We start from the raw sequence: 27,239 nt of genomic DNA, 5'->3' as shown, positions 1-27,239 counted from the left end.
CATACAATATGCACTTGCAGGTGAACTAAATATTTTTTGTGATGTTTTAATGTAAAATGTGAGTTGTGGACACCAACATTTTTTAAATGTTTAGGCAAAACAAGCTTATTCAGTTTGTTTGGGTTGAAATAAGCTATGAGGATAAATGTTAGAAAACATGAGCAGCTCTCGGCCATTTTAATTTTGTAAAGTAACTATCAGGGGGAAAAAAGGTTGGAGACCCCTGATTTAGGTGTTTTCAGTTAATTCTGTGCCTTTAGAGCCCATCTGGTTCACTGAGGGATGCTGTCATTCATAAGCTTTCACCACTCTCTGGATGATAGACTTATATCCATTGGCTTCTTTTTCTAGTCAGGTTTCGACTTTTATTCAACCCTAATTTTTGTTCTTGTGATGGATTTGGTTAATTTTTCTCTTTGGATAACTTATAACCTATTCTCTTCTGATGCTGTAAAACACTCTGTCCATCATTCTGTTCATTCGTTCATATGTGAGTGTGTGAGAAATGTGAATGTTCTACAGAATTGTTACCTGATGCCTCTCTCTACAAGGATAAAGGTATACTCGCTATTTCAACTGGAAATGACTGAGAAGGAAAATTATATACAGGAAAATTTACAAAATGGATTTATCACACTATCCTGCAGTCTATTTGGAGCATTTTTGTTTATTTTTGTTATATTTTTGTTTTATGCAAAAAAGCTTACTTCTGCAAAGCAGAATTATGCTGTGAGTGGTCGAGAACGTCTTGCTGTTAAACTGGCTTTAGAGGAATGGAGACATTGGCTGGAAAGTTGCACTTTTCCCTTTATAATCTATACCAATCATAAAAATGTGGTCTTTCAAAATTGAGGCAAAAAATTGAATGTTTGCCAGGATATGTGAGTTTATTTTTTAGTAGTTTTAACTTTACAATCTCTTACCATCTGAGTAAAAAAATAGAAAAGCTGATGCCCTATCTAGAATTTTTCATCCAGATCAATCTCTGAGACCATTCTACCATCAGAGAAAATTTTGGGTGTTACAATAATTTTACTGCTCAATTAGAGGAGTTTGTTAAGTCTGTTCAGGATTAGATGCCTAACCTAGAGAAGATCCAAATGGGTAATTATTATGTACCCCCAGAATTTAGATGCCAAGTTTTCAAATAGGCTAATGGGACAGCTATGATTGCACATCAGGATATTTCTGTTTCTAATGCCGCTACTAAAATGTTTTAAATCTAAAATATTGGCGGAATAACATGCAGAAAGAGACTTGTGACTAAGTCACTCCCTGTGAGACCTGTTGTAAAGCCAAATTTCCTCACATAGTGAGAATTGTATGGGCTGTTACAACATACGTATTTCACCCCCAAGTGACTTTCTGAAGTTATTTCTTTAGATTGTATTATGGAGCAGCCGGCTTCCAAAAGGTACACTACCATTTTATGGTAATGGTGGATCAATATTCGAAGTATGCCCATTTTGTCCCTCTTAGGAAACATTCATCTACCCAATTGCTGCCTGTTGTGTTTCTCAAACATATTATTTGTTCACATGAATATCTCAGATGGCGGCCATCATTTTTGTATCCTGTTTATAGAGAATTTTCTCTGATAAAATGTGTTGTATTGTGAACCTAACTTCAGGCTACGACTCTCAATTAAATGGCTGGAATAAATGTATTAATAGGGATTTGCAGAAATTCCTCTGTTATACTATAGATTCATCTCTGGAAAATTGGAGCAAACCATTGCCATTGGCTGAGTTTGCTATTAACCTGTCATACCATTTGATTTTGAAGATATCTCTATTTGAATGCTTGCATGGGTTCCATCCTAGGCTTTTAAATTTTCACGCTCTGACTGCTTTAGCTCCTAGCGCAGCTGAGTACTTCGTTGGCCTTAGATTAATATGGAAGCTAGTTCAAGGAAACCTAATGATGGCAGGAGCTTCTGCTAAACTGTTTGCAGGCCATAAAAATAAAAGTTTCTCCAGTTTTTTCGAATTGGGCAGAAGGTGTGTCTCTCTATATGAGACATTCACTTATACTATAGTTTCTGTCCTGTAAACTGGCATCATGTTTTGATGTTCTTTATGTTATTCAGCATTGGATTGCCCCTATCTCTAATAGTCTAGTTAAGCCAGATCATTTCAAAACCCACTCCACCTTTCATATGTCTCATTAAAAACCTGTTATAGCCCTTTTTATGTGTCCTGTTCTTCATCTAAGTCAATTTCTGTTGATGGTGTGGTGAACTTGTGACCCAATCTATTGAAAACTCTAGCCATAGAAATAATGAAATGAAGTATTTGACTAATTTAAAGGGTTATGGTTGTGATTCCAAGGATCACTCGTGGGATTGGTCTGAAGATGTTTTTGACTTCATCTTCAAGCCTGCTTTCCTTTTAAGGCTGATGTACGTATTCAGAGACCACAGTGTTGAGATGTGGTTTCTGTTATGGTTTGTTACCTTTGTGACCTTTTTCTTTTCCTTTTATATACCTTTTTTGAATTTTTTTTTTGCCATAAAGATGTTGACTTAGGCTGAATATGTTTCCTAAAAATTATTAAAAATCTGCTTTATGTTCTTTGTAAATTTTCACATCTTTTTCTGACATCATATCATTTTGTATTGGGCCATACCAATTTTGTGGTTCCTGCATCTTGTGTTACCCGGAGCACACAGGTGTCACCACCATATATAGTCAACTGATATTGAATTGTATTTATTTAGAGTACAATTTAATTTGGTTTACTTTTGACCTCCAGGATTAAGACTTGTCGCTTTTATTTTTTGTCAGCTACAGCTTTCGGTTTCTAATTTGGACTTTGGCAAAAGATATGACTGATTCTTAGTTACAAAGTTTTGCTCTGTTTATGATTACATTTCATCTCCTGAATGTTATTTAAATAAATATTTGTACAGTTTATGGCATAACATAACAAATGTTAGATCAAGAAAATGATATTGGCCTTCTTAGTGAAGAACATTACAAAGTCTATTGATGCAAGATTGGAACATTGGTCAGTCAATGCCTTCCTTCATTAACACTCCAGCAAATTCTTGATCCTTTCTAACCATATTTAGTTGCTGATGCTTTAACAGATCCATTAAGAGATACTGACACTACTGATTCTTCTGAAGTACTGAACTCCTGGTCCACCAAACATACAAAAATAATCAGCTTATTAGTATCAGTTACAACAGTATTATCCTTCAATGCCACAAAGAAATATGAAGTAGTTCTCACTAGTGCTTCAACTGAACCAGTACTCACTAGTGCCCTATACTGGTATTTCTGAATTATGTGGTTTGCAGTACTGGGAGTTTTTCATGTGTGCTTCCAGTATTTGTAGTCAGTTCTCACAACCTTGATAATGCCACAGTTGTTTATTGGCTGGCAATGTAGTGAGGGGGACCCATAACCTGGTCAGTCCTCATGCCTTAATTTCATCTTGGAGGCTGTGACTCTCCTAACATAACATTTATCCATCCAAACTGAATACTGCCTTGATTATTTCTCTTCAAGCATATTATCCTTGAACTTATCTGTAACTCAGTATACGATTATACAGATATTTTGAGCAACAGTCTTGTGGGACAGTGATAAAGATTTTTTTGCCATATTGTCAATTCCAAAGCCTCAGTGATGTTAAACACACATCTTATAATTTAAGTCCCACTGTTGAATGAATATTTCCTTCTTGCTGTTTCTTCTGACACAATAAATCTGGGTTTTATATCTCCCTTCTGGGCCATGGTTGCTCTTGCAAATGTTATTTTGGCTTTTTAGTTTTTTTTTATAGTCACTCTTGCATTGTGTGTGTATTTGGAATATTTATTCACAAGTATTGCTTTTTGCTACACAAACTATTGTGTATATGTGAGTACATTATGTTTGAAAAAAGATGAATGTTCTGTTTTGTTCCTGTTGACTTACATTCTCACATAACAGAAAGGGAAGAGTTTCATTACCACTAATTTTGTGGATATTAAAATGTACAGTGGTGTGAAAAACTATTTGCCCCTTTCCTGATTTCTTATTCTTTTGCATGTTTGTCACACAAAATGTTTCTGATCATCAAACACATTTAACCATTAGTCAAATATAACACAAGAAACACAAAATGCAGTTTTTAAATGATGGTTTTTATTATTTAGGGAGAAAAAAAATCCAAACCTACATGGCCCTGTGTGAAAAAGTAATTGCCCCCTTGTTAAAAAATAACCTAACTGTGGTGTATCACACCTGAGTTCAATTTCCGTAGCCACCCCCAGGCCTGATTACTGCCACACCTGTTTCAATCAAGAAATCACTTAAATAGGAGCTGCCTGACACAGAGAAGTAGACCAAAAGCACCTCAAAAGCTAGACATCATGCCAAGATCCAAAGAAATTCAGGAACAAATGAGAACAGAAGTAATTGAGATCTATCAGTCTGGTAAAGGTTATAAAGCCATTTCTAAAGCTTTGGGACTCCAGCAAACCACAGTGAGAGCCATTATCCACAAATGGCAAAAACATGGAACAGTGGTGAACCTTCCCAGGAGTGGCCGGCCGACCACAATGACCATAAGAGCGCAGAGATGACTCATCCGAGAGGTCACAAAAGACCCTAGGACAACGTCTAAAGAACTGCAGGCCTCACTTGCCTCAATTAAGGTCAGTGTTCACGACTCCACCATAAGAAAGAGACTGGGCAAAAACGGCCTGCATGGCAGATTTCCAAGACGCAAAACCACTGTTAAGTAAAAAGAACATTAGGGCTCGTCTCAATTTTGCTAAGAAACATTTCAATGATTGCCAAGACTTTTGGGAAAATACCTTGTGGACTGATGAGACAAAAGTTGAACTTTTTGGAAGGCAAATGTCCCGTTACATCTGGCGTAAAAGGAACACAGCATTTCAGAAAAAGAACATCATATCAACAGTAAAATATGGTGGTGGTAGTGTGATGGTCTGGGGTTGTTTTGCTGCTTCAGGACCTGGAAGGCTTGCTGTTCGTCAACTCAAGCTGAAGCGATCTTGGGTGCTGCAACAGGACAATGACCCAAAACACACCAGCAAATCCACCTCTGAATGGCTGAAGAAAAACAAAATGAAGACTTTGGAGTGGCCTAGTCAAAGTCTTGACCTGAATCCAATTGAGATGCTATGGCATGAACTTAAAAAGGCGGTTCATGCTAGAAAACCCTGAAATAAAGCTGAATTACAACAATTCTGCAAAGATGAGTGGGCCAAAATTCCTCCAGAGCCCTGTAAAAGACTCATTGCAAGTTATCGCAAACGCTTGATTGCAGTTATTGCTGCTAAGGGTGGCCCAACCAGTTATTAGGTTCAGGGGGCAATTTTTTCTCCCTAAATAATAAAAACCATCATTTAAAAACTGCATTTTGTGTTTACTTGTGTTATATTTGACTAATGGTTAAATGTGTTTGATGATCAGAAAAATTTTGTGTGACAAACATGCAAAAGAATAAGAAATCAGGAAGGGGGCAAATAGTTTTTCACACCACTGTATATCCTGCTCCCTGAGGATCTCACTACCACTGCTGCAGAACATCCGGTTTGAGTGAACACTGTGTGGGGCTGGTTGACACTGCTCACTAGTAACTAGACTGTTGATTTTAGCTATGACTCGTGATTTTGCTGGCGATATTGCCATTATTGCTGATATCTCTGTGTGGCTATGTACAGCTGTATATGCAGTAGCTTCAGCCTAACCCCATTTCGAAACTTACCTGGTGTAAGTTCTCTGGATGCCTGAGCTGCTTGTGGCCTCGCCTACAATGTGGACTGGTAGGATATTCACCTGGTTTATGTTTGTTTGGTGTCTTCTGTTGCTCGCTATCCAACCTGCGACAGGCCTGCTCCAGTACTCAACTGCTGAGCCTCTTTGACTGCATCTCCACCAGTCTGTGCCTCTGCTCGACCCGAGCGTGATATTTCTCCCTCAGCAGAGATACATCCATCATGGGTCCTGCCAGAGATTCCAAATGGACACCTCGAAAGGAATTAACTTCTTCTGGTCTAACTCCTGGTACCCTCCACGTAAAACAGATAGGGTTGCTGACCACAGTGTGTTGGCCAGCCTAGTTCGATCGGCTTCCACTGTTGCCAAATGCGACAGCACCATTGTCAACTTCAGTCTACTGACCATCTGCTCACTCACGAGCAAGGAGCATCTCATCCAGGATCTCCACATTGACCATAAGTTTGACTTTCTTTGTTTAACTGAGACATGGCAACAACCTCAAGACTTTTCTCAACTTAATGATTCCCCACGGGGTTTGTTTACATTTGTCAACCCTGTGTTTCTGACTGGGGAGGAGGTATCGTGATAATTTATTGCGAGAAGTGGAAAGTCCTGCAGTTGTCTGCTCCTGCTGTTAGCTCTTTTGAATCCACTGTGTGTCAATTGTCTGGGCCTATTCCTACCATCCTTGCAACTGTCTACCGCCCCCCAAAATCAAACAATGATTTTTTGAATGACCTTGCTACCTTTCTTACCCATTTATTTACAATTTCTTCAAACATAATTCTGTTGGGGGATTTTAATATACACATGGACAATATCAATATCACTTTCTCTGGAGACTTTTATCTTGCCTTGAGAGTTTTGGATACCAGCAGTATACTGATGTTCCCACCCATTGTAAAGGAGATATCTTGGACTTGATCTGCTGCTCTGGTGTTGTCCCTCTCAGCAGATTAACTCACTATAACTGATCATTTTCTCCTTTCATTTAATGCTAAACTTACTTTTTCTATTACTCATGTCATATCTTTTCATAATATTAAGAATATTAACTTGGATTTTCTTTCTTCTAGAATTGATTCCCACATGGACTTTTATAATTTATCCACTCTTGAAGAATTGGTCTCATATTATAACACTGGACTCAATGGTATTCTTCATTCTCAGATCTTGTCCACAAATCAAAGTCATCTACTTATCAGTTGGACCCCCTTCCCACAGTTTTTGTTAAAGCTTGCCTCCCCTTTCTGGTCCTTCTTATTTCTGCTATAATTCACTCTTCTCTCACTACTGGTACTGTTACTTCATCTTTTAAAACTGCTGTAATAACACCAGTACTGAAAAAACCCGGTGCTGATCCTACTAACTTCAATAATTTTTGCCCTATTTTTAATTTGCCCTTCATCTCCAGAATTCTTGAAAAAGCAATAGCTATCCAACTTAACTCCCACTTATCTCATAATAATTTATATGAAGAGTTCCAGCCTGGTTTTTGTTCTTTTCACAGTACAGAAACGGCCCTTGTTAAAATTACCAACAACCTTCTTATGGCTGTTGACTCTGGTTTAATTACTATTTTCATCCTCCTTGACCTGAATGCGGCCTTTGGTACTATTTGTCATACCACTCTCCTTTAAAGATTATCTTTGATTGGCATTACCCACACTCCACTAGATTGGTTTAGATCCTACCTCTCAGGCTGTACTCTGTTCATTCAGCTTTAAACCTTCAAATCCCAACCCACTGCTGTTACTTCAGGTGTGCCCCAGTGCTCTGTCCTGGGGCCTCTTCTTTTTATTATTTACCTTGTTTCCCTTGGCAATATCTTTCATGAATATAACATTAATTTTCACTGTTATGCTGATGACTACCTTGCTAGCAGTGCCGGATTTAGACTTGATAAGGCCCTAAGCTATTTGAGACATGGGGCCCTTTATAAGTATATATGACAATTCCTCACTCGGACAATTTGTTTTGGGGTTATAGCTTGTGTAGCTTATATGTAAATCCTGCACTGCTTGCTTGTAAACCAACCTCTTCTTTTCCAACATCTTCGCTTATTGACTGCATTGCTAAAATTAAATCCCAGTTTTCTTCAAATTTTCTTAAATTAAACAGTGACAATACTACGGTTCTCCTCATTGGTACAAAATCATCATTATCCAAAGCCAATGATTTCTCACTTGTTATTGATAAGTCCTTTGTTTCTCCTTCACCATAGGTCAAGAGTGTGGGTGTCATCCTTGATAGTATTGTATCTTTCCAATCTCACATTTAAAAACATCACCCGGTCTGCTTACTTCTACTTACTTAATATTAATCAAATCGCCCCTCCCTCACTCCCCATACCACTGCCATTCTTGCTCACAGTCTTGTTACTTCTCCTCTGGACTATTGTAATTCATTCCTCTTTGGTGTCTCTCATAAATCTGTCCATAAGCTTCAGCTTGTCCAGAATTCTGCAGCTCGCATCATTACTCGTACCCCATCTATTCACCCTATTACTCCAGTCTTGCAGCAGCTTCATTGGCTCCCGATTAAGTTTTGAGTTGATTTTAAAAATCTGCTGTTAACATTTAAGGCCATTCATAATCGCTCCCCTCCATATCTGTCTGACCTTCTTCATGTTGCAATTCCCTCCCGTATAGATCCTCCTCCTCCATCCACCTGACTATCCCTCTCACTTGTCTAACCACCACTGGGAGTAGAGCATTCAGCCATTCTGCTCCCAAGCTCTGGAACTCACTACCTACCGAGCTTAGAAATATTGATTCATTTACAAATTTCAAATGTAAACTTAAAACCCATCTGTTTAAAGTGGCTTCTTCTTTATGATTACAGTGGTTTTGTTTGGTTTTAACTTTTATATTTTCTGTATTTTCTGATGTTTTAAGTTTTGTTTATAATGTGCTTTTTTGTTTGTTATTTGTTCGGTATCCTTGAGTGCTTAGAAAGGCTCCTTGTATAAATAAAATGTATTATTATTGTTAACATTGCGTGAGCTGTCCCAGACTCTTGCCACTCCCAACTGTTTTGTTTACCATGGCGGTTACATGTAACACCACAACTTTTCCTGTTACGCTTACGTGTTGTTACCCTGTTATCTCTCCTGATTAACCCTAGTTCTTTGCTTGTTCTTTTATCAGGAGAGAGATTTCCAATTTCACTTATTGGTTGTTATTATTTGTTTAGTAAAATTATTTTTATTTTCTTGCTTTTGGGTTGTATTGTTGAATCTGCTTTTGAGAGTATTGACATTTATTGCTTCTATTACACCAGCACAGCGCATAGAATGCTTTATTAACTTCATTATAAATATCGTGGCTGCTCTATCATTATCTTTGTACTGTGTGAGCATGTGCTTAGAATTTATGAACTGTGAAAGTGAGCTCCAAATGTATCAGATTCTGTCCAGGATAAAGTTGCAATGAATGGGCAGATGAGTGGGGTGTCTAAAACAGAATTTGTACTGCAGATGTGATTTAATGAGTTGTTTTATGTAAAGATGGGTCTTTTGATACAACATTTCGCATAATACCAAACTTTCCTGCCGTCCACCATGTAGGCCCTGAAAAAGTTTGTCCCTCTGTGTCCATAAAGTTGGACAGCATTGATTTGGAAGACTTTAAGCCTGCTGCTTTTCCACTTTGAAATGATGGTATACCTTCTATAGTATTTACAGAAAACATTATTTAGAATACTGCGGGGAGCTGGCGCCCTGCCCAGGGCTTGTTCCTGCCTTGCCCCCTGTGCTGGCTGGGATTGGCTCCAGAAGAACCCCATGACCCTGTGTTAGGATATAGTGGGTTGGAAAATGACTGACTGATTATTTAGAATATACATTTTCTAATTTTTGCAAACCTTGAAATTTTTATAACAAACAGTTTTCAATCATTTAGCTCTTCTGTTGCTTAATGTATCTGGGATATCTGAGATCATAGTTGTCACACTGGATAACAAAGATATTATAAGAGGACTTGCCTGCTTTTCTCATAAACAGATTGCTTTTTAGTTTTTTTTTTAATGTCTCAATATTACATGCATGAAAATAAGCTTTTTTTAAGTGAACCTTGATTGTGCAGATCAGTTCAGCCACTCATCCACTATTTGATCCCCCTTAATACAGTATGCGTAGGTATCCAAACAAAGAAAAGAATAGAAACCAGGAGATCATAAATACTAGGAACCAAAAGGCATTCAAAAACTGGAGAGTTAAAAAGGTATTTATGCAAAGCAACAATAGAGTTTTGGGAATCTATGAACTTGGATATGGAAAGAACTTTGGAGTGCACTTTTATTCCATTGCATTATAGTTGATGGTTCACAACCTCAGAGAACACGTCACTAGTAATGTGAACACTCTCCTAACAACAGGAGCTCAAATAGTGCCACTGATAAATAAACAAAATGGTGGTGAAAAAGGTCCAAATAGATAAATACAAAATAAATAAAAAACTTGGAAAATATGTGAAAAACCTGATGTAACCAGCAGAATTCTTTGGGTATAAAAACCCAAACATACATGAAAGTCAAAACTGTGACTGCTGGAACTGTCCTAAAAAATCAACAAATACAGAGGAACCTGACATTAACACGCACATAAGTGTGAGGTGAAAAAAGAGCAAATTTAGCCAGAGCATTACTACATACACAGGGGAAAACATGCAAACTCTACACAGACACTCTCTAAGCCTAAGACTTGAACCTAGGACTCAGGAGCTGGGGGTCAGTAGTGCTAACTTTAGAGCCTGTGTGCTTCTCCTGATTAATTTAAAAGAATTTAACTTATTTTTGCTAAATTTCCACTCAGAATCTCATTATGTTTTATGTGTTAATAGCAAAGTGCAAAAACCACAAAGAATCAAAAATTCACGCAATGCAACACAAAACAACATGCAATATTTATATTCAAGTATACATTGTGACAATAAATTCCACCTTAAAATTGGGAGACCGTGTATAAAAATGTCTGCCTGTTCTAAATACAATACAATATTTTTGTTAAGTCCCTTGAAATAAAGTGAATGAAAGTCTATACTTCAATCACATAATGATTATTTTTTTCATATCCAATGTGGTGGTGTACAGAGCCAAAATTAGGAAAATTGTGTCACTATCCAAATACTTAATAACCTGACTGTATAAAACCTTGCATAGATTCAGGAGTGAATATATGCACATGCCAAAAACCAGTAAAATGTGTATGCTAAAAAAAAATGTAATTTATAAAACCTGATATATGCACGTTTGTACAATCACCTTGCTAATGTGCAATACTTGAACAAACCTTGAACACAGCCCTGAAACATCCATATATGGAGTGTGCTAATCGACCTTATACATATGCTGTCTTGATGCTCCAGATTGTCATTTGCAGGTTGAGCAGTTTTGATGTGTCAAGACCCCACCATCTGCATTCAGAGTATCTTGCTGAGCTCCCCAACTGATAGGACAAGATCATACATAGCATTATAGTGCCCCTCCTCTGTAATCTGGCTCCACAAGAAAGGCATAAGGCGCCAGCATCTGAGCAGGTAGTCACTATCGCCTTTTACAATGACTAGTCCAGTCCATATGAAAAAAAAAGGTTCAGCCAGTTACCTTTTACCAACAAGCCGGCCACCACATAGAGTATGATCATGTCTGCTTAAACTACTTTGCCTCAAAATAAAGGAATCACAGGCTGACCCAGGCCACTGAGACACAGCCATATTATGGCATTACAGATGGAATGCAACTACTTATGGTTAACTAAAGCAGCTTCATTCTTGCTAGATGCCTTTATTGCAATATGAATGCAGATAATTCCTCAGATTATGTTAGTAGAACCAGGCACTGCTGCAAAATGCCTTTTAATGTTGGCAAACACCTGTTATGTTTTATGCATTTGTACCCATAGCATACGAAAACTGGATGTAGTGCCTTGCCAGTCGGTTATTGGCTTCTGGCACAGCAGGCATGATGGAGTGAAGCTTGACTGTGATATTAAATCCTTGAGACATGACAAGAAGGCGATATAAACTGATGAAAAACCAAAATGTTCTTCAGTGCAAATGTGTTGCATTGTTTCTCTTACAAAGGAACTAAAATACCGTCTGTAAATCATATTCATCGTTGTTGAGATGCAGTATGTTTGTCACGTCAAAGCACATTCTAATAATGGCTCTGTGTTATGAATTATTATACTGTACATGTGAGTCATCATTTAGCTGGTTTGGCTGCTTTTCCCTGCATAATCAAGGATGTCACCATTTCCTAGTTTTTCCAAAATGTTGTGTAAACATGGGTCCAAGTTGCTATAAATATACACACATTTCCCCATCAAGATTTCTTTTATGAAACCCATCCTTTAAATGGGAAGTTGCATACATATGTTTCAAGCCTCTTTGTGTGCATGTTGAAGCTTTATAAATGAGGCCCCAGGACTTCTAGAGCACAGAAAAAATACTTGGTCAGGTGATTTATTTAAACAATATTAGTTGTACACTAGCATTTGCCAGTCTGAGCGTCATGGTTCTGAGAGCTCCTGTTCTGACCTACTCCAGTTTTATATTGATCTTTTAGTTAATTCTCTGTATTTGCAACATTTTCAGATCTTTTTGAACTCTTTCATAATAAAAAAACAGCATAGTTCAGTAATTTTGAAATGTCCTTTGTGTAAAGTGTTTAGTAGTAATGACCAAAATGTTTTGTGTGAAACTGAATTTGCTTTCAAACATAAGAGTTTTTCTACTCAATAACTCTTTAAAACAACTTGTGTTTTGCAACAAGTGAAATTTGTTTCATTAGCACATATATTTGTTTATCACATCACCAACCTTTTTTTCCATGTGCAAAAGCATCATGGTTTATTCTGGTGTAACTTAAGGAAGGGGAGCATGGCTGGAGAGCAACTACCATACCTGCAAACACTTTGGCGCTGCAAAAATCCACTGACTTGGGTATGTGGCCGCTGGCAAGCCTCCAGAGGGTTCTGGTTTCATTTGACTTATGGAGTTGGAGAAAGTCAACTCACATGGAATCCCTTTTGTTATTGCCTATGACCCCAAGTGAATCATGTGAAGTGGAACCAGCAGTATAAACGTGCAGGCAGGCAGAACGTGAGGCAGATTGGAATGAGTGAAGCCACGTGGAAAGTACACAACATTGTGGTGTCGATGGAGCACGGCCCTGAAAGGGATTTCTCGTTTCACATTTGTGAAATTGCTTGCAAAACTCATTTTAAGGTCAATTTCATGAACAAATTAGCAAAATGAAGTTCTGCTGTTTTAGTTTCCGTTATTCTTTAAGCTCTCTCTCCCTATAATTTTGTTATATAAAATGGAGGTATTAAATAAGTCTTGCATAATCACGTTTATGTTTCTGTGTGGCTCCATGTAAAGAACAACATCTCACATAGGTGAGGCCTTACATTGTGCTGCCAGGCTCTACTGTCTGAGATAATGTCCAGGGAAAAGTGAGTAGTTCTAAATATAGAGATGAATAATAATAACATTAACTATTTACTTTCCCGATCTTCTGGATTCAGAAATACAGAAAAAATAAAAATAACAATGACTGCCATAAAGAATAATGTTACAGAGTAATAATGTCATATTTTGGATGTTATGGTGGCATAGTGGCTAGTACTGCAGCTTAATTACTTGAGGAACTTGAGTTCAATTCATATTTTGTCCATTGAGTTTCCTAGTTTTTCTAAATGTTTTGAATTTTTTTCTCTAAATTCACCAATTTCTTCCTATATTACAGAGATGTGAAGATTAAATTCATTGTTGGATTTTACGCTATAAAGTCATCCTATCCAGGGTGCATTTCTGTTTAACACCAGTTGCTGTTAGGACTGAATTCAGGCTCCCATAACCCTGTAAAAGAGAATGGAATGGTTGAATGATGTTTCTTTTATTATTATAAATAAGAGTGATTTTTCCTTTTATTTTTTTATAAGCCAGGTACCATTTTTCTTAGCTGCTGCCTCCCTGGGCATTACTTACTTGTCCTGCTGTGTTGAAATATGTTAGCTGGTAGAAAATGTTATATAGTCATTAAGAAAAACTGTGAGGTAAATGAGCTGAAACAATCAAGCATTTTTCCTCTCAAACAAATTCATCAATAACAGACTCCATCGCTAATTTTGACTGCATTGCTGCGGCATTTTCTTTTACAATATGTTGATAATCCCATGCTAATACCACTACTGCCATACCCATTTCCCTGACATTTTACTGTTCATGTGTGTGAATCCTCCTACTAATTATAAATCTTTAAGTGCTATGTTCTGGTAAAAATGAATCTGAGCCCCTTTAATAATGTGCTTAATTTCAGAAATAATATGTGGAATACACTGACAATATTTTTACTTTATTATTCAAAGCCCAATACGGCTCACACCAGATGTGACACTGAATCAATACTGCTTTAAATAAATGACAATTCTGTTAATAGTATTTCCCCCCTTGGAATTTCAGGAAATGGTCATATGGAATGTTGTTTCATGATGAAGTTTGTCCCAGAGGAGTCATAGCAGCAGGGCTCAGGGCTCTTCAGGGCTAATTTGTGATCCTGTCAATGTTTTGTTTTTTCACAACACTCAGTCTTGCACTAAACGAATCAGCTATGTTATATAGCCAGTGGACTTAAACAGGGATAGTCAGCTCCACAAAGGACTAGCTCCTCACTATATTGTAGATGGTTACAAAATACAGTATAGGCCTACTGGTGCACTAAAGCTAGAATTGTTTACTTCTACTATTTGTACTCATTTTGAATTAGTTGTTATATTAGTATTATTACAGTTGGCATTAGTATAGTTTATATGGTTATCCTATTAACATTGTGGTATGCAAACCTAATATTCAATGATACTAGAATGGAAAAAATAAATTTAAATTTAAACTCATTGATTTTTTTTTTTTTTTTGTAAACAGTGTATGAAATGTCTGAATGTGTCAAGTGAATATTGGTTCTGCACTTAATATTTCTGCTAATGGCTAATGGCATTAGGTTTATGGCACAATGACTTCTTAAAATGCTTTGCATAGCATATTCACTTAAGATGTTTTGCCAAGTGTTTACCGCATTACTTTGGAGGTCTTGCATTTCTTTGGAAGTTGCCCTAAGCCAATTCTCTCCCACACAATTTGTTAAATTAAACTAGAAGAATAGATTTAATTAACAAGACAGAATATATAGGCTGAAATCCTGAAGGTTATAATTTGCTGGGGTTTTTTTGCAGTTCATTTATCTGGGCTTTCATCCATTTAAAACTAAAAAATCACAATGTTACAGCGGCTTACTTTTTTATGCAGGTGGTGGTCTCACAAATTAGCATCCTATCACCTTAGCCACTAGGCAGCACTTTTTTCCAGAGCATGTTCTCCTTATGTGACTGCCAATTGTCTCTTTCTGTTTGTGTGTTTCCCAACTCCACCCATAAAAGAGGTTTAATGGATTTCATGTCCTTCAGCCATTTGTATCAGTGTAGTCATTGGCTAGTATCCTGTCTGTTATATATTGCTCATTACCCTCTCCAATATTGGATCATAATGGGTGATTATTTTTATTAATGATTACTAATAATAATGAACGAGTGAATTAAACGAGTGCATTTTTAACTAATACATTAAAATGAAACATGGTCAGAAGGTTTGTTGTAAATCTTACAATAATACCATCATTCAAACCACCAAGATAAACAAAATATAAATAAATAATAAATATACATATAAATATAAATATATACACACACGTACACAAATATATATATATATATCTATACTAATAAAAGGCAAAGCCCTCACTGACTGACTCACTGACTCACTGATCACTAATTCTCCAACTTCCCTTGTAGGTAGAAGGCTGAAATTTGGCAGGCTCATTCCTTACAGCTTACTTACAAAAGTTAAGTAGGTTTCATTTCGAAATTCTACACGTAACGGTCATAACTGAATCCTACTTATGTAGATATATACGACCATAGCCTGCATCTTGGTCGCCGTGTGAGGCGGAATTGTGTCCCCCATCACCACACCTCCAACGTAGTTGGCTGCCTGCTTATATTGCGCCCCCCATATCCACGCCTCCCACGTAATTGAGTGCCTAGCCCATATAAGGCCATCCGTCAGCAGCAATCCAATAGACACGCTGCCGCTACGAGGCGTTTGTCATGCCTAAGATGAATAGGATATTCGTGAGATACAAGTTTAGTGAGAAGACGCAAAGTATAAATGAGACTTTTTGTCACTTTGTAACGGAGTTAAAATTGCTGGTGAAGAACTGTGCTTATGCAAGCGAAGATGAGATGGTCAGGGATAGAATAGTGTTTGGCACAAACTCAGCAAAAGTACAAGAGAAACTTTTAAGTGCTGGGTCTGAGCTAACATTAAATAAAGCCGTGGACATCGCAAGATAGCACAAGCACAGCTGAGAACCTTCGATGCATGTACTCCGAGCGGCTCATGTGAACTGACTGTTAACGCAGTACGCAGACAACAAGCAAGAGCTCCAAAGAGTGCTGAGCAAAAAATGCATTACACAATTGAGAAGGCAGCAAAAGAATATAAAGCGAGTGACGCATACAAGCATATTCATAAGTGCAGCTACTGCGGAAACAAAGCACACGGTGGAAAAAGTCAATGTCCAGCTAAAGGAAGACAGTGTAAAAAATGTGGTAAATTGAACCACTTCGCTAAAGTTTGCAGGACTGGGAAAGGTAAACCCGTGCATGCAGTGTGTGATGTCACAGATAAAGAGGAAGACGAGCTGTTTATTGATGCAGTAAGAAAGGAACAACCCACTGAAGCTGAACAAGCCTTTATAGACAGATCAATAGGAAAGCAAGGTGTAAAGCTTAAGTTTAAATTAAGTTCATAGACACGCTGCCACTAAATATTCACAGGCAAATCCACAACTTAATACCTGGAATGCCGGTTAAACATCTTAGATTCACGAGTACCGATTTGGGTAGTGAACACTTCGATGAATGAAACCTGTTATCTTTACAACACGGAATGTAACTTGAACACAACACATCCTCCACATACGAACCTGATTGAAGGAAATAATGATAATCAAATCCTTGATGACATCAACACTCATAAAAGTCACAAAACAATTACATCGACAATCATGTTACGTTATTTTTAAAATGTTTCCTTTTCTTTTTCATAACTTCTTTAACACGCTACTTCTCTGCTGCAAAGCGCGGGTATTTTGCTAGTATATATATGGAAGCAAAGGTCTGTGATGCGGTTTGCATATTTGCAGCTGGAGATCCACAAAGGGAGGAGACGAATCACCTATCATAAAGTAGTTTTTATTCCTGAGCTTTCAGCCCCTGCGAGGAGCCATCATCAGAGGTTAATGCTTAGACATACGTGATTCGTCTTCTCCCTTTGTCAATCTCTAGCTGAAGATATATATATATATATATATATATATATATATACAGTGTATATATATATATATATATATATATATATATATATATATATATTATGGTAGATAGGGGCGCTCCCTTGAACCCCTGTCCACGACTCCAGACACCAAGTAAAAGTCCACAAGTTGACTTTATTTAAATGCCACAGTGCACAAAGCACCCTCTCCTCCACAATACTCATATAATAAATCAATAATCACTAAGAAACAATCCTCAACTCCCAGACGCGTTGCCACCCTTCCACCCAGCTCAGCTCTCCGCCTAGGAGCTCCCACAGTCCTTTTATATCTCCTGACCCAGAAGTGTTCCTAATCCCCAGTCCATATGACTCTCAATCACTTCCGGGTCAGGTACAAGTTTTTTCCTTCACCCAGGATGCACGTCATTCCTCTTTTCCACGTGTGCTTCCGGGGCATAGGGAAAATATTCATCATTCCTCCCTGCAGTGTCCCCTAGGGGCCCCTATGGCATCCAGCACGGCTGTGCATAAAAACTACATTGTCCATGATGCCCTGCTGTTCTTCTGGGGACCTCCATACTGCAAGGAGGGCCCCATCTGGCGGCTTGGGGGTATTGGCCGGGATAAACGGCTGGCCATCCATCACAATATATATATTTACTAGCTGTGTAACCCCATGCTGTAAAAGGCCTGGGCTCCTAGAATCCATGGATTCTGGCTCTTTAATCAATCAAACGCATCAGTTGTGCATTAGCGGCTAAGCATGGTTCTCTCTCCTTGGCAGTTTCACTTTGCCAGCCTGCTTGCCACCATTGTCTATCAGCGACTAAGCGAGTTTTTGTCTCATTTGAGGTTTTGTTTTGCCGATGTGCCCGCTTCGCTTGTGCATTAGCGGCGGCAGTTTCACTTTGGCGACAGAGTTGCTTTCTTTTAGGTTCATTCTGTAGCCTCATACGTCCGGGCCGGACAAACAGACTCACAAATTTCCACACGTAGACATTTATATATAAGATATTTAGTGATAAACACTAAAAATATATGGTAAATTGCAAGGAAAAAAACAACCAAAAAAATTAATCCAAGGAATAGGGTAACAATGGACCATGGTCTGTGTTAAATGAATGAGAGGAAAGAAGGTTTCATAGATGGTTTGAACTTTAATACTAGTGGATCTTTAAAAATTGACTAAATGAGAGATTTTAAGATATTGGTATCAAAGTTTCAAAGCAAAATAAGTATACTGTAACCTTGGATTGCATGACACAGAACAAGCATTGATTATAGTCTGTCCCGGCAGGGGACAACTTTAAATTGATTTCCATTCTTGAGAAAAAATATCTAAACATAAATTTATGAACCCTCTTATCCAAGTCAGTTTTCTGGGGCCCAGAGCCTAAACAAGGCAGGAATCAAGGTTGAATAAGGTGGCCAACCATCTCAGGGCACATTCACATTAACAGCCCCAATCACTCACACAGAAAAACCTCAAGAAGTAGAAAATGCAAACCAAATATTGGTCAGTGAAGGGCCAGAGTTTGAATCCAGATGCCTAGGGCTTTGATATGGCAATGCTTACAACTGTGTCATTCTGAGAAAATCTTTTTTACTAGTTTTGAATATACTCTTAAAAATAACTGTTAACTTAAAGAAATCAGAACAGCTATCATATATCACAGAATTGGTCATATTTCAAACAATAATAAAAATTGCATTCACTACTGCATATTGCTGTTTTATTCTTCTGTAAATAGAAATAATAATAATAGAATAAAATATAGAAATGCAATACAGTATATAAAATATAATGATATACTGTATTTACACTGGAGAAATGGCTTATACTATGATGATTGAGATATGGGAGTTAGAGGAGGAGGATCAGATGCAGAACAGTTATTGCTATTTGTTTATTTAGTAAAGGAGTAAGAACACTTGCATTTTCAAGCACATACATTTGTATCAGTTTAACTGACAGCCTGCCTGTCCTACATGCTATGGTAAAGTATGGTATTTAATTTTTATGTATTAGATTTTTAAGCTGATCCTAAAACAAACCACCATAAAAAATCTTTGTCTTCTTAATGTTGTCTGATTAAGCCAACTTTGAACCTGCTCACACATTCGTGTTCTTCTTGTTAATGACATGAGCTGAGCCTCCCTCTCCAGGTTTAGCACACTAAGCAGATGAAACAACATTGTATAGGGAACTGCAATCCACCTGTGAGGACAAAGTCACACTCACATGCCTTTTCAATCAGTTATGCTAACAGGCATATTCACGCAAAGATCGTTCTCTACAAGAGGCATCCCAGTGAGGGTTTTCACTTAGCATCTTTGAAAAGTCCCCTGTTATTATGAGCTGTGGGACTGCTCTATGGTTCAGAAACACTGCTAGGAATAACAGTAAAATAATACAAACATTGGAAAAAATACCTTTATTGAATTAGAGGGATTATCTCATTTTAATCAGTTGACAACTATGCACATACTGTGCTTCTGACAAGTGTCAGATATCTTATTACCTCCTTCAATGAGAAGTTCTGAGTATGATTTAATCCTCTATATCTTTAGAGTACAAAAATATCAAATGGCTTTGCATGACTATTATTCATTGACTTGATTTGATCTTTTTTCTTTCCTTGCAGAGTAAATTCCAGAATTTTTAAGAGAACCAGACCAAACCACGCAGTATTATAAAACTTCAAATGTGTAGAAAAATGAAGACACCAGGAGAATAACTCAGTGGAAATTTTCTTCTAAGAAACTGGAGAAATACTGCTCATTCCCTCATCTGTCTTGTCTATACTTAAAGTTCCTGCTTCATCGCTCTTTGAAAAAAGCCTGGATACTTTTATCTTGTCCCCCTTCTCTTACAGGGTGGAGATGTAAAATCAACTTTCTTTCTATAATTCACATAAAGAAAGTTGTAGCAGATCTTTCTCAGCTATCCAGCAAAAAATATTTTCTTCAGCATCATTTATTCAACAGCGATGACATAAGACTACAAAGATTTTATGGTCCTGCTTTCCAGAAGTGAGTTCTTATGATTTGTGGGTGTGGGTTCCTCTCTGCTTTGAATTTCATCAGTGCATGCCTATCTGACTTTGTTTCCATGGGTTAATTCCGGTATGCTTACAAATCTTGTATTTAAACTATTTATTGTAGGGTCATTGTGGGCTACCTAAAGTAGACAAAACTATATTCAGGTGAGATGATCGACTAATACTCCTGCCATTACTTTTCAGACAGTGAGGGGAGAAGAGCAGGAGATTTGCTGTCCCATCCTCTCCTCCAATAGTTTCTGCTGGAGTGCAATGCTCCTCTCTGTCCCTCATCATGTCGGGCGACTGGGAAGATGAGATCTGCAAGAGTGCACTGACACTTGTCCAGGAGCTCTGCTTCAACTCAGGCCTACGCGCCTATGAGGCCAATGAAAGGTGCCAAGATTTCAGCTATCTGCTACGGGACAGGGGGCGAACAAGGCATACAGACACAGGTAAGAAGTCAGCTGTTAACTGTCCTGTGCACTTTGTCTAAAACACAGAAGGGAAGGTAAATGATAAATTCTACACACAATAACATGAAGATTGTTAATATCCTGGACACATGATGTGGGTGAAACCTAGAAATGCTGCTATTTCAAGTGAGTTCAGAAATGGGTCTATGGAAACTATCTTGTGATACAGTGGCAAATAGCACAATATTGTGGAACCCAGTTAATACAATTCAGGGTCAGTGTGGTTGTGGGAGCCTATGCTGGCAGCACTGGCTGTAATGTAAGAAACCAGCCCTGTACAGGGTGCAAGCCCATTACAGGGGATTCTAATGCTTGCAAAGATCTATGTTAATGAAAAAGTGGAGGTGACAGGAGTGGGAAATTAAGCATACCAAAGTAAGAATGTATGAGTCTGTAATGTGAAGTTCTGCTGAGCAGAGTCTTTTCTGGAGATTAGTGCAAGGCAAAATTATCTCATACAGTATTATGTTACGTGGGAGGTGGAGACTCTGGGATCCCCGTGTGTGTCATTGTGTGACTTCCAGAAAAGCAGAATATCCTGCCCAGCTTTTTTTTTTCTTTTTTTGAAAGACTTGTATAGACACTGAAGCCGTCAACACTCGTTAGTCAATACTTTTAAAGTCGTGGTACCACCACCATCTGGCAGTTGGACTCGATCCTCTATTCATAGTAATCACACATCTTTTTTTTCATTGCACCAGAGAAATCTATAATGTGGCAGCTGGTTAGACTGAAGCGGCTGACGGAGTGATGTCAGGAGAATTTTAATAAGACACCCACACACTCTGACATGCACCAGCACTCAAACATACACACACAGCTAAGGCATGAAGCACTATCTCTCTTCATATCTCTCTCTCTATATATTGCTCTCCCCATCTTTCCACCACTTCCTGCATGCATCCTTTTCCTTTTCTGCCTTTTTACCCTTCAATGCCATTGTTTTTTAGAACCACCTTTACATCATTCTTTCTCCTTCTGTCTCTTTCTCTTTCCATTTCTTTCTGATTCTGATTTTCCAGCTTGCAGATCAATGGTCGCTCTTTGAGCAGTCTATGTTTCGTACAAACGAGCAGCTTAATAATACACAGGCTGTTGAATTATTTACGAGAAACAACAAAACAGTGAAAGACTGGGAGGGGGAGGTGAACAAATCAGTGGGCACATTGGTCAATATTCTATATAAAGAGAGAGAGAGGAAGAAAGAAAGGGGTCGAAGACGAGCAAGTAAAGTTAAGTAATAGTAAGACAGGGAAAGAAAAAAGTTTTAATGTAAAAAAGGATGAGATTCAGGCATTGGGCTAGAAGAAAAAAACACTTATTGCAAAAAGATGGCATAGGATAACAAGAAGGTTCATAATAAGAAGTAAATGAGAGGTTACAGTATGAAGTTTGTTCCAAATGTCTTTGTTGGTTCAATTAAAATTCATTGTTCTAATTTGCAAAGGTCTTGAATGGCTTTGCTTCCCTCTGCCTGTCAAAATAATTTAATATTTGGACACCGGCCATTACTCAGTGAACACAAGACATAGTTCATCTTTTTGTTTTTCAATTCATTTTGGGTCTGAGCAGCACTGTTAGGAGTTAACACAGATTGTAATGCAAGATTATCTAGCACTGCACTATTGCTTATTCATTATAACACTTGCCTATTGAGCTGATGTATTTGGAGTTTATTAGATGATGGGGTCAATTTTACATTGTTGCAAATCTTTTTCTTTTTTTGTTTGTTTTGGTTTTAATAACAGCTTTTATAGTCTTATTTTCCTCTGAGGCTCCAAGATGATTGCACAATTGTTGCAAATGTTTATTCACCATGGATGTGCATACATTTGTGGGTGGACTCCATGTTTACACTGGTGTCGGATGTCATAGCAACCATTCATTTTCCTATAAAAAAGTGCTGAGAAATGCAGGAATGTTTATGAGAATGTTTGATCTTCTTTATGACATTTTTCTATTGTTTAACTTGTGATTTTGCTCTCATTAGACGCAAGCTAATTAAACAGAGAGGTACACAGAGTTAGGAAACTGAAGCAATTCTGTACTTATGGCTATTCTCCTTTTATTCTTTTAGGTTCGTCCCAGGGATTGCTAGAAATGTAACATGTCATGGTGATACTTGATTTATCTCTCTGTTGAATCTTGTTGACAGAAGATTTTTAGATAACCCTCTCCTGCTAGAGCTGCAGGTGTGATGGGAAATGCTGTTTTATTTTTTGTTTTATTTTACACTTTTGGTTTTTAGTATTCATTGCCAGGATCTAGTGTGCCTGGATGGATCCCACTCATTTCTCATTTGACTAGTATGTGCCTGCTCCACACCCATCACTTTATTGAGCCCAATTTACAGCCCCATGTGTTCTTTTTTAGAAAGAGCCTGACTGAGTTACATGTGCTAATGTATCACCATGCGCACACTGGTGAACACTACTCTAACACCTGGCTCCAGGAATGGGTTTTGGTATATCTGTACTGGACTAAATTCTCTTTGATTTAATCAGAGTTGCCATTTATGAATTGCTGTTGATCTGAATCCTTCCTTTATGCTGGTTTCCATAGATGACCCTATAAGGAATACACATGTACTTTTTTTCTTGATCAAGGGTGGGCTGTGGCAAAAAGGTTGTTGATGTCTGTCAAGGTGACAACCCTTGTACCCCCTTGTGGACAATAATTTGACGGGAGCTGTCATGTTGCTGAAAGAGACCTTCTGTACTGTGTTACCAGGAAGGTTTCCTGATTTGGCCGAATGGCCAGGTGAAAAGGCAGCTGTTGCAACAATGGTCAAAACAAATAGCGAAGAGTGGGTGGAGTTTGGCAAGACCATAGAGAATACTTTTGCACAGCTTTGAAGAGGTTCTGTCAAACAATTTGTTACATTGTTAAACCTTAATGGAACATCAGATTGGCTTTTCAGAGGGAAGGGATATTGTGTGGATATTTTACCGGATGTGGAATGGACGTTTTGTTGTACTTTTAAACCTGATAGATACACTCTCCTTTGGTGGAGGCAGTGCCATATGAATTGTCTACAGTTGGTCCATTTCTGTGACTGAAATTTCTGAGTGGATGACATCTGAAGAGAAATGTAAAAAACACTGGATATTATAGTCATGTTGCATGGAAAATTGGGACAATGCCCTGAACCTCACATACTTGACTGGTGTTCCCCATTTTTAAAGGTGGGGGTAGATGGGAGTGTTCTCGTTACTGAAGGATTACACTCCTCAGCCTACCTAGAAAAATTATGCCAGGATACTAGAATGGAGAATTCATTCAATACTTTAACTTCAGGTCCAGGAGAAGAAATGTGAATAAACTCTGCCCTTGCACAGGTATTTTATGGGAATTTGCTAATCATATTTAAATGTGTTTTTGTTGACTTTGAAAATGCTCATGATTGTGGATTACATATTCTCTTTTGGCAGCGTCTTCCATAGTATCTTGTGGCAGGTACTTTCATAATATTAGGTTTTTTGAATGCTGCTACTTGCTATTTGATATTACTTTACATAGAGAGAGTTGTGTTTTTCATATATAGCATTTAACCAAGTTGTTTTCGGTGTGTATGTTGGGCTCCTGCTCATAATTTCCATGAGAAGGATATCAAAACACAGCTAAGGGTTGGAAAGTATCGACTCTGTAAACCTAAAGGTTTTACCTATGTAGTTATCGTCTTGGCCTCACTAGACTATGAACTCCTTCGTGTACTGGAATGTTTCATAGCTGAATGTCATGTGGTTTGTATGAAAATTAACATCTTCAAATCTCAAAAAGTCATTGCCTTCTCCTTCAAAAGAGAGACTTGTTTTGTTCAGGTATGCAGTGAGAAACTACCACAAGTGGAGCAGTTCAAGAACCTTGTTCACAAATGAAGGTAGTGATGACCATGAGGCTTAACAATGAATCGGTACAATGACAGCTGCTTTGTGAACATTATACCAGATTGTTCTAGTGAAGTCCTCGAACTAGGAATTCGATGAGCTTCTGGTAATAACTGACAGAATGAGATTGTAAATTCATGTGACCAAAATAAGGTTTCTTCAGAGGGTTGCTGGATTAACTCTCTAGGATAGACTGGGGATCCTGGAGTAGAGCAACTGTTTGTCTGGGTGGAAAGGAGCCAGTTTAGTTAGTATAACATGATGCTACATAGGTGCTCCTGGCTCATAACCCCCCTGGAGGTTTAAAAGTCAATACCCATTGGAAGAAGACCTCGGGTAGACTCAGGACATACTGAAAGTATTATATTTCTCAGCTGACCACCTGTGAATGTCTTGGTTCAGATTGCTCAGCCTGCTGCTGTCATGATACACATTACAGTAAGTTTAGAGAAAGTGAGATGAATAGGTTTGGTTGTAATTATAGCTGTCCTCTGGCACCACATTTGCTTTTCGTCTAGGCTCACAACAGGGAGAATTACCAGTGTCATTTGTATGAACTCGAAATTAAACATGCACCATCCCTGCATGTGGCTGTACTGCAGTCAGCTCACCTGGGTGAGCATCTTTGTCTGTGTGTTGTTTAGATACCCCGGAAAAAGGCTGAGAGTTCCACTGGCCATGGGCTGATCATGGAAATTTGTTTCTCATTCTGGGTTTGTGTAGTACTGGAGATTTTGGTGTACTCTCCCCCATTTTTACTGAGATTTTGCTGTATATATGAATGAGCCTATGGTATCCTGGATAATATACTATCTTTCAGACAGACTGCAATTTGTGAGGCTCAATGACTGTGTTTCTGATACAGATGGGAGCAATGGAGCACCACAAGGAACAGCCCTGTCTCCTTTTCTCTTCACTCTGTACACCTTCAAATACAAATATAACACCAGGTCATGTCACTTGCAGAAATTCTCAGATGATTCCGCACTTATGGGGTGTATTGATAAGTGGGATGAGACAGAATATAGGAGTCAGGTGGAGAACTTTGTTTCTTGGTGCACTTAGAATTGTCTGCCTTTTAAAATCAGCAAATCAAAGGATTTGGTTATTAACTTTGCCACAATAATGAGCCTCTATGTCTGTTCAGTATTCAAGGAGTGAATGTAGAAGTGGTCTACTCCTACAAGTACTTAAGGGTCCACATTTATGACAGGGTGGACTGGTCTCAGAACACAAACAAACTATATAAGAAGGGGCAGAACAGGCTCTTTTTCCTTAGGAGACTGTGTTTCTTTAATGTGGGAAATGACATCCTTCACATCTTCTATTACTTTGTGATGGCCAGTGCGATTTTCTAAACAGTGGTGTGCTGGGCTGGTAACATCACTTCAAGAGAGGCCCAATGAATCAACAAGCTATTTAAAAGGGCAAGCTCAGTTATAAGATGTACTCTACCAAAGTAGAAAATTTAAGAAAAACTGGATGTTGTTATGAACAGTGCTACACATCCTCTCTCTGACACACTAAAACTGAGTACTTTCAACCAATGAATTATTCAACAGAAGTGTGTCAAGAAATGCTATTGGAGCTCCTTCATACCAACAAGACACCTGCATAATGCTTCATTGTGACTGTGACAGCCAAGTGTGCATTTTTCCTTCTTTTTAATGTTCATGCTTTAAAGTCATGTTGTGTGTTAAGGCAAAAGTGTGTGTATTTATTTATTTATTTTTATTTTTTTACCTAATTATGTATTTATTTATTTGAGGAGCTTCTTTAAAAAGCCAAATAAAGCTCTATCTATCTATCTATCTATCTATCTATCTATCTATCTATCTATCTATCTATCTATCTATCTATCTATCTATCTATCTATTTTGTGATTTTTTTTTGTGTTTTTGACTTCATGTGCCTATTTATGATTTTGATTGTGGTCATCTTTTCAGTGCTCTGAACCCTGAGATAATTTAAAGTGCATTGTTCTTGTAAGAATACAATGGTACAAGAGATACATATATTACTTCAAGGCAGCAAAGTATGACATTTACTTCCACTGTCAATGAGGTAGGAATAGGGTACACGTTCAGGACATATCTCTGTATCTGATCCGCCGCTGAAAAAATCGCTGAGTTCTTCCTGTATGTTTCCATCCCAGTAGCTTTCTGCCTCTGGTAGCGAGATATACATTGTGTGGATGGTAGTCCCGCAGCTCAGCCAGTTCATTCTAACCCCTGGTGGACTCGTTGATAGTAGAGAATACCAGAAGTCTGGCTCCTAGATTGTCTTCCACTCTTGTTCACTGATTTTTTTCCCCATTGTAACTGATATAAAAGTCACAGTTTATGTATAAGTGGTATGGCAGTATTTGGGTGTTTTGGCTACAGTAATCACATTTAAATCAGGTTCCTGCCAAACCAATGGCTAAAAAAAATCCTGGCAAGTACACCAATGTGACCTGTAATGGGGTCACTAAGCCCTCAAACCCTTCAACTCACTAGCACCAACACAAGTCCCAGGTTTAAACACAAGGTTTACTTTTACAAATAACTTACAAAAGACTTCTCCCAAGTTGTGCAATCACAAATGTTCATTTTCTCCCTTCTCTTTCTCTTTCTGTCTTTCTTTGTTTTCTTCCTCCACTCCTCCCAGGTGAGTTTTGTCCAGTTCCTCTCCTGACTCCAACACACCTGGATGAAGT

General features: G+C 38.1%; 1 protein-coding gene across 8 annotated transcripts in view; it reads left to right on the top strand.

The window, feature by feature from the left end:
• The window catches only part of syt3 (synaptotagmin III), a 155,905-nt gene that overhangs the window by 67,396 nt on the left and 61,270 nt on the right, over positions 1-27,239 (top strand). For all 8 annotated transcript variants that reach the window (XM_039774765.1, XM_039774764.1, XM_039774761.1 and 5 more), the window contains 2 exons: positions 19,783-20,170; positions 20,383-20,633. In XM_039774765.1, the coding sequence (XP_039630699.1) occupies positions 20,474-20,633 (160 nt within the window). In that variant the 5' untranslated portion in view covers positions 19,783-20,170; positions 20,383-20,473. The remainder of the gene's footprint in view (positions 1-19,782; positions 20,171-20,382; positions 20,634-27,239) is intronic.

This window comes from Polypterus senegalus, chromosome 13, assembly GCF_016835505.1.
Source record: "Polypterus senegalus isolate Bchr_013 chromosome 13, ASM1683550v1, whole genome shotgun sequence".
In the NCBI taxonomy this organism is placed as follows: domain Eukaryota; kingdom Metazoa; phylum Chordata; class Cladistia; order Polypteriformes; family Polypteridae; genus Polypterus; species Polypterus senegalus.
This window is presented reverse-complemented; position numbering and strand designations above follow the sequence as displayed.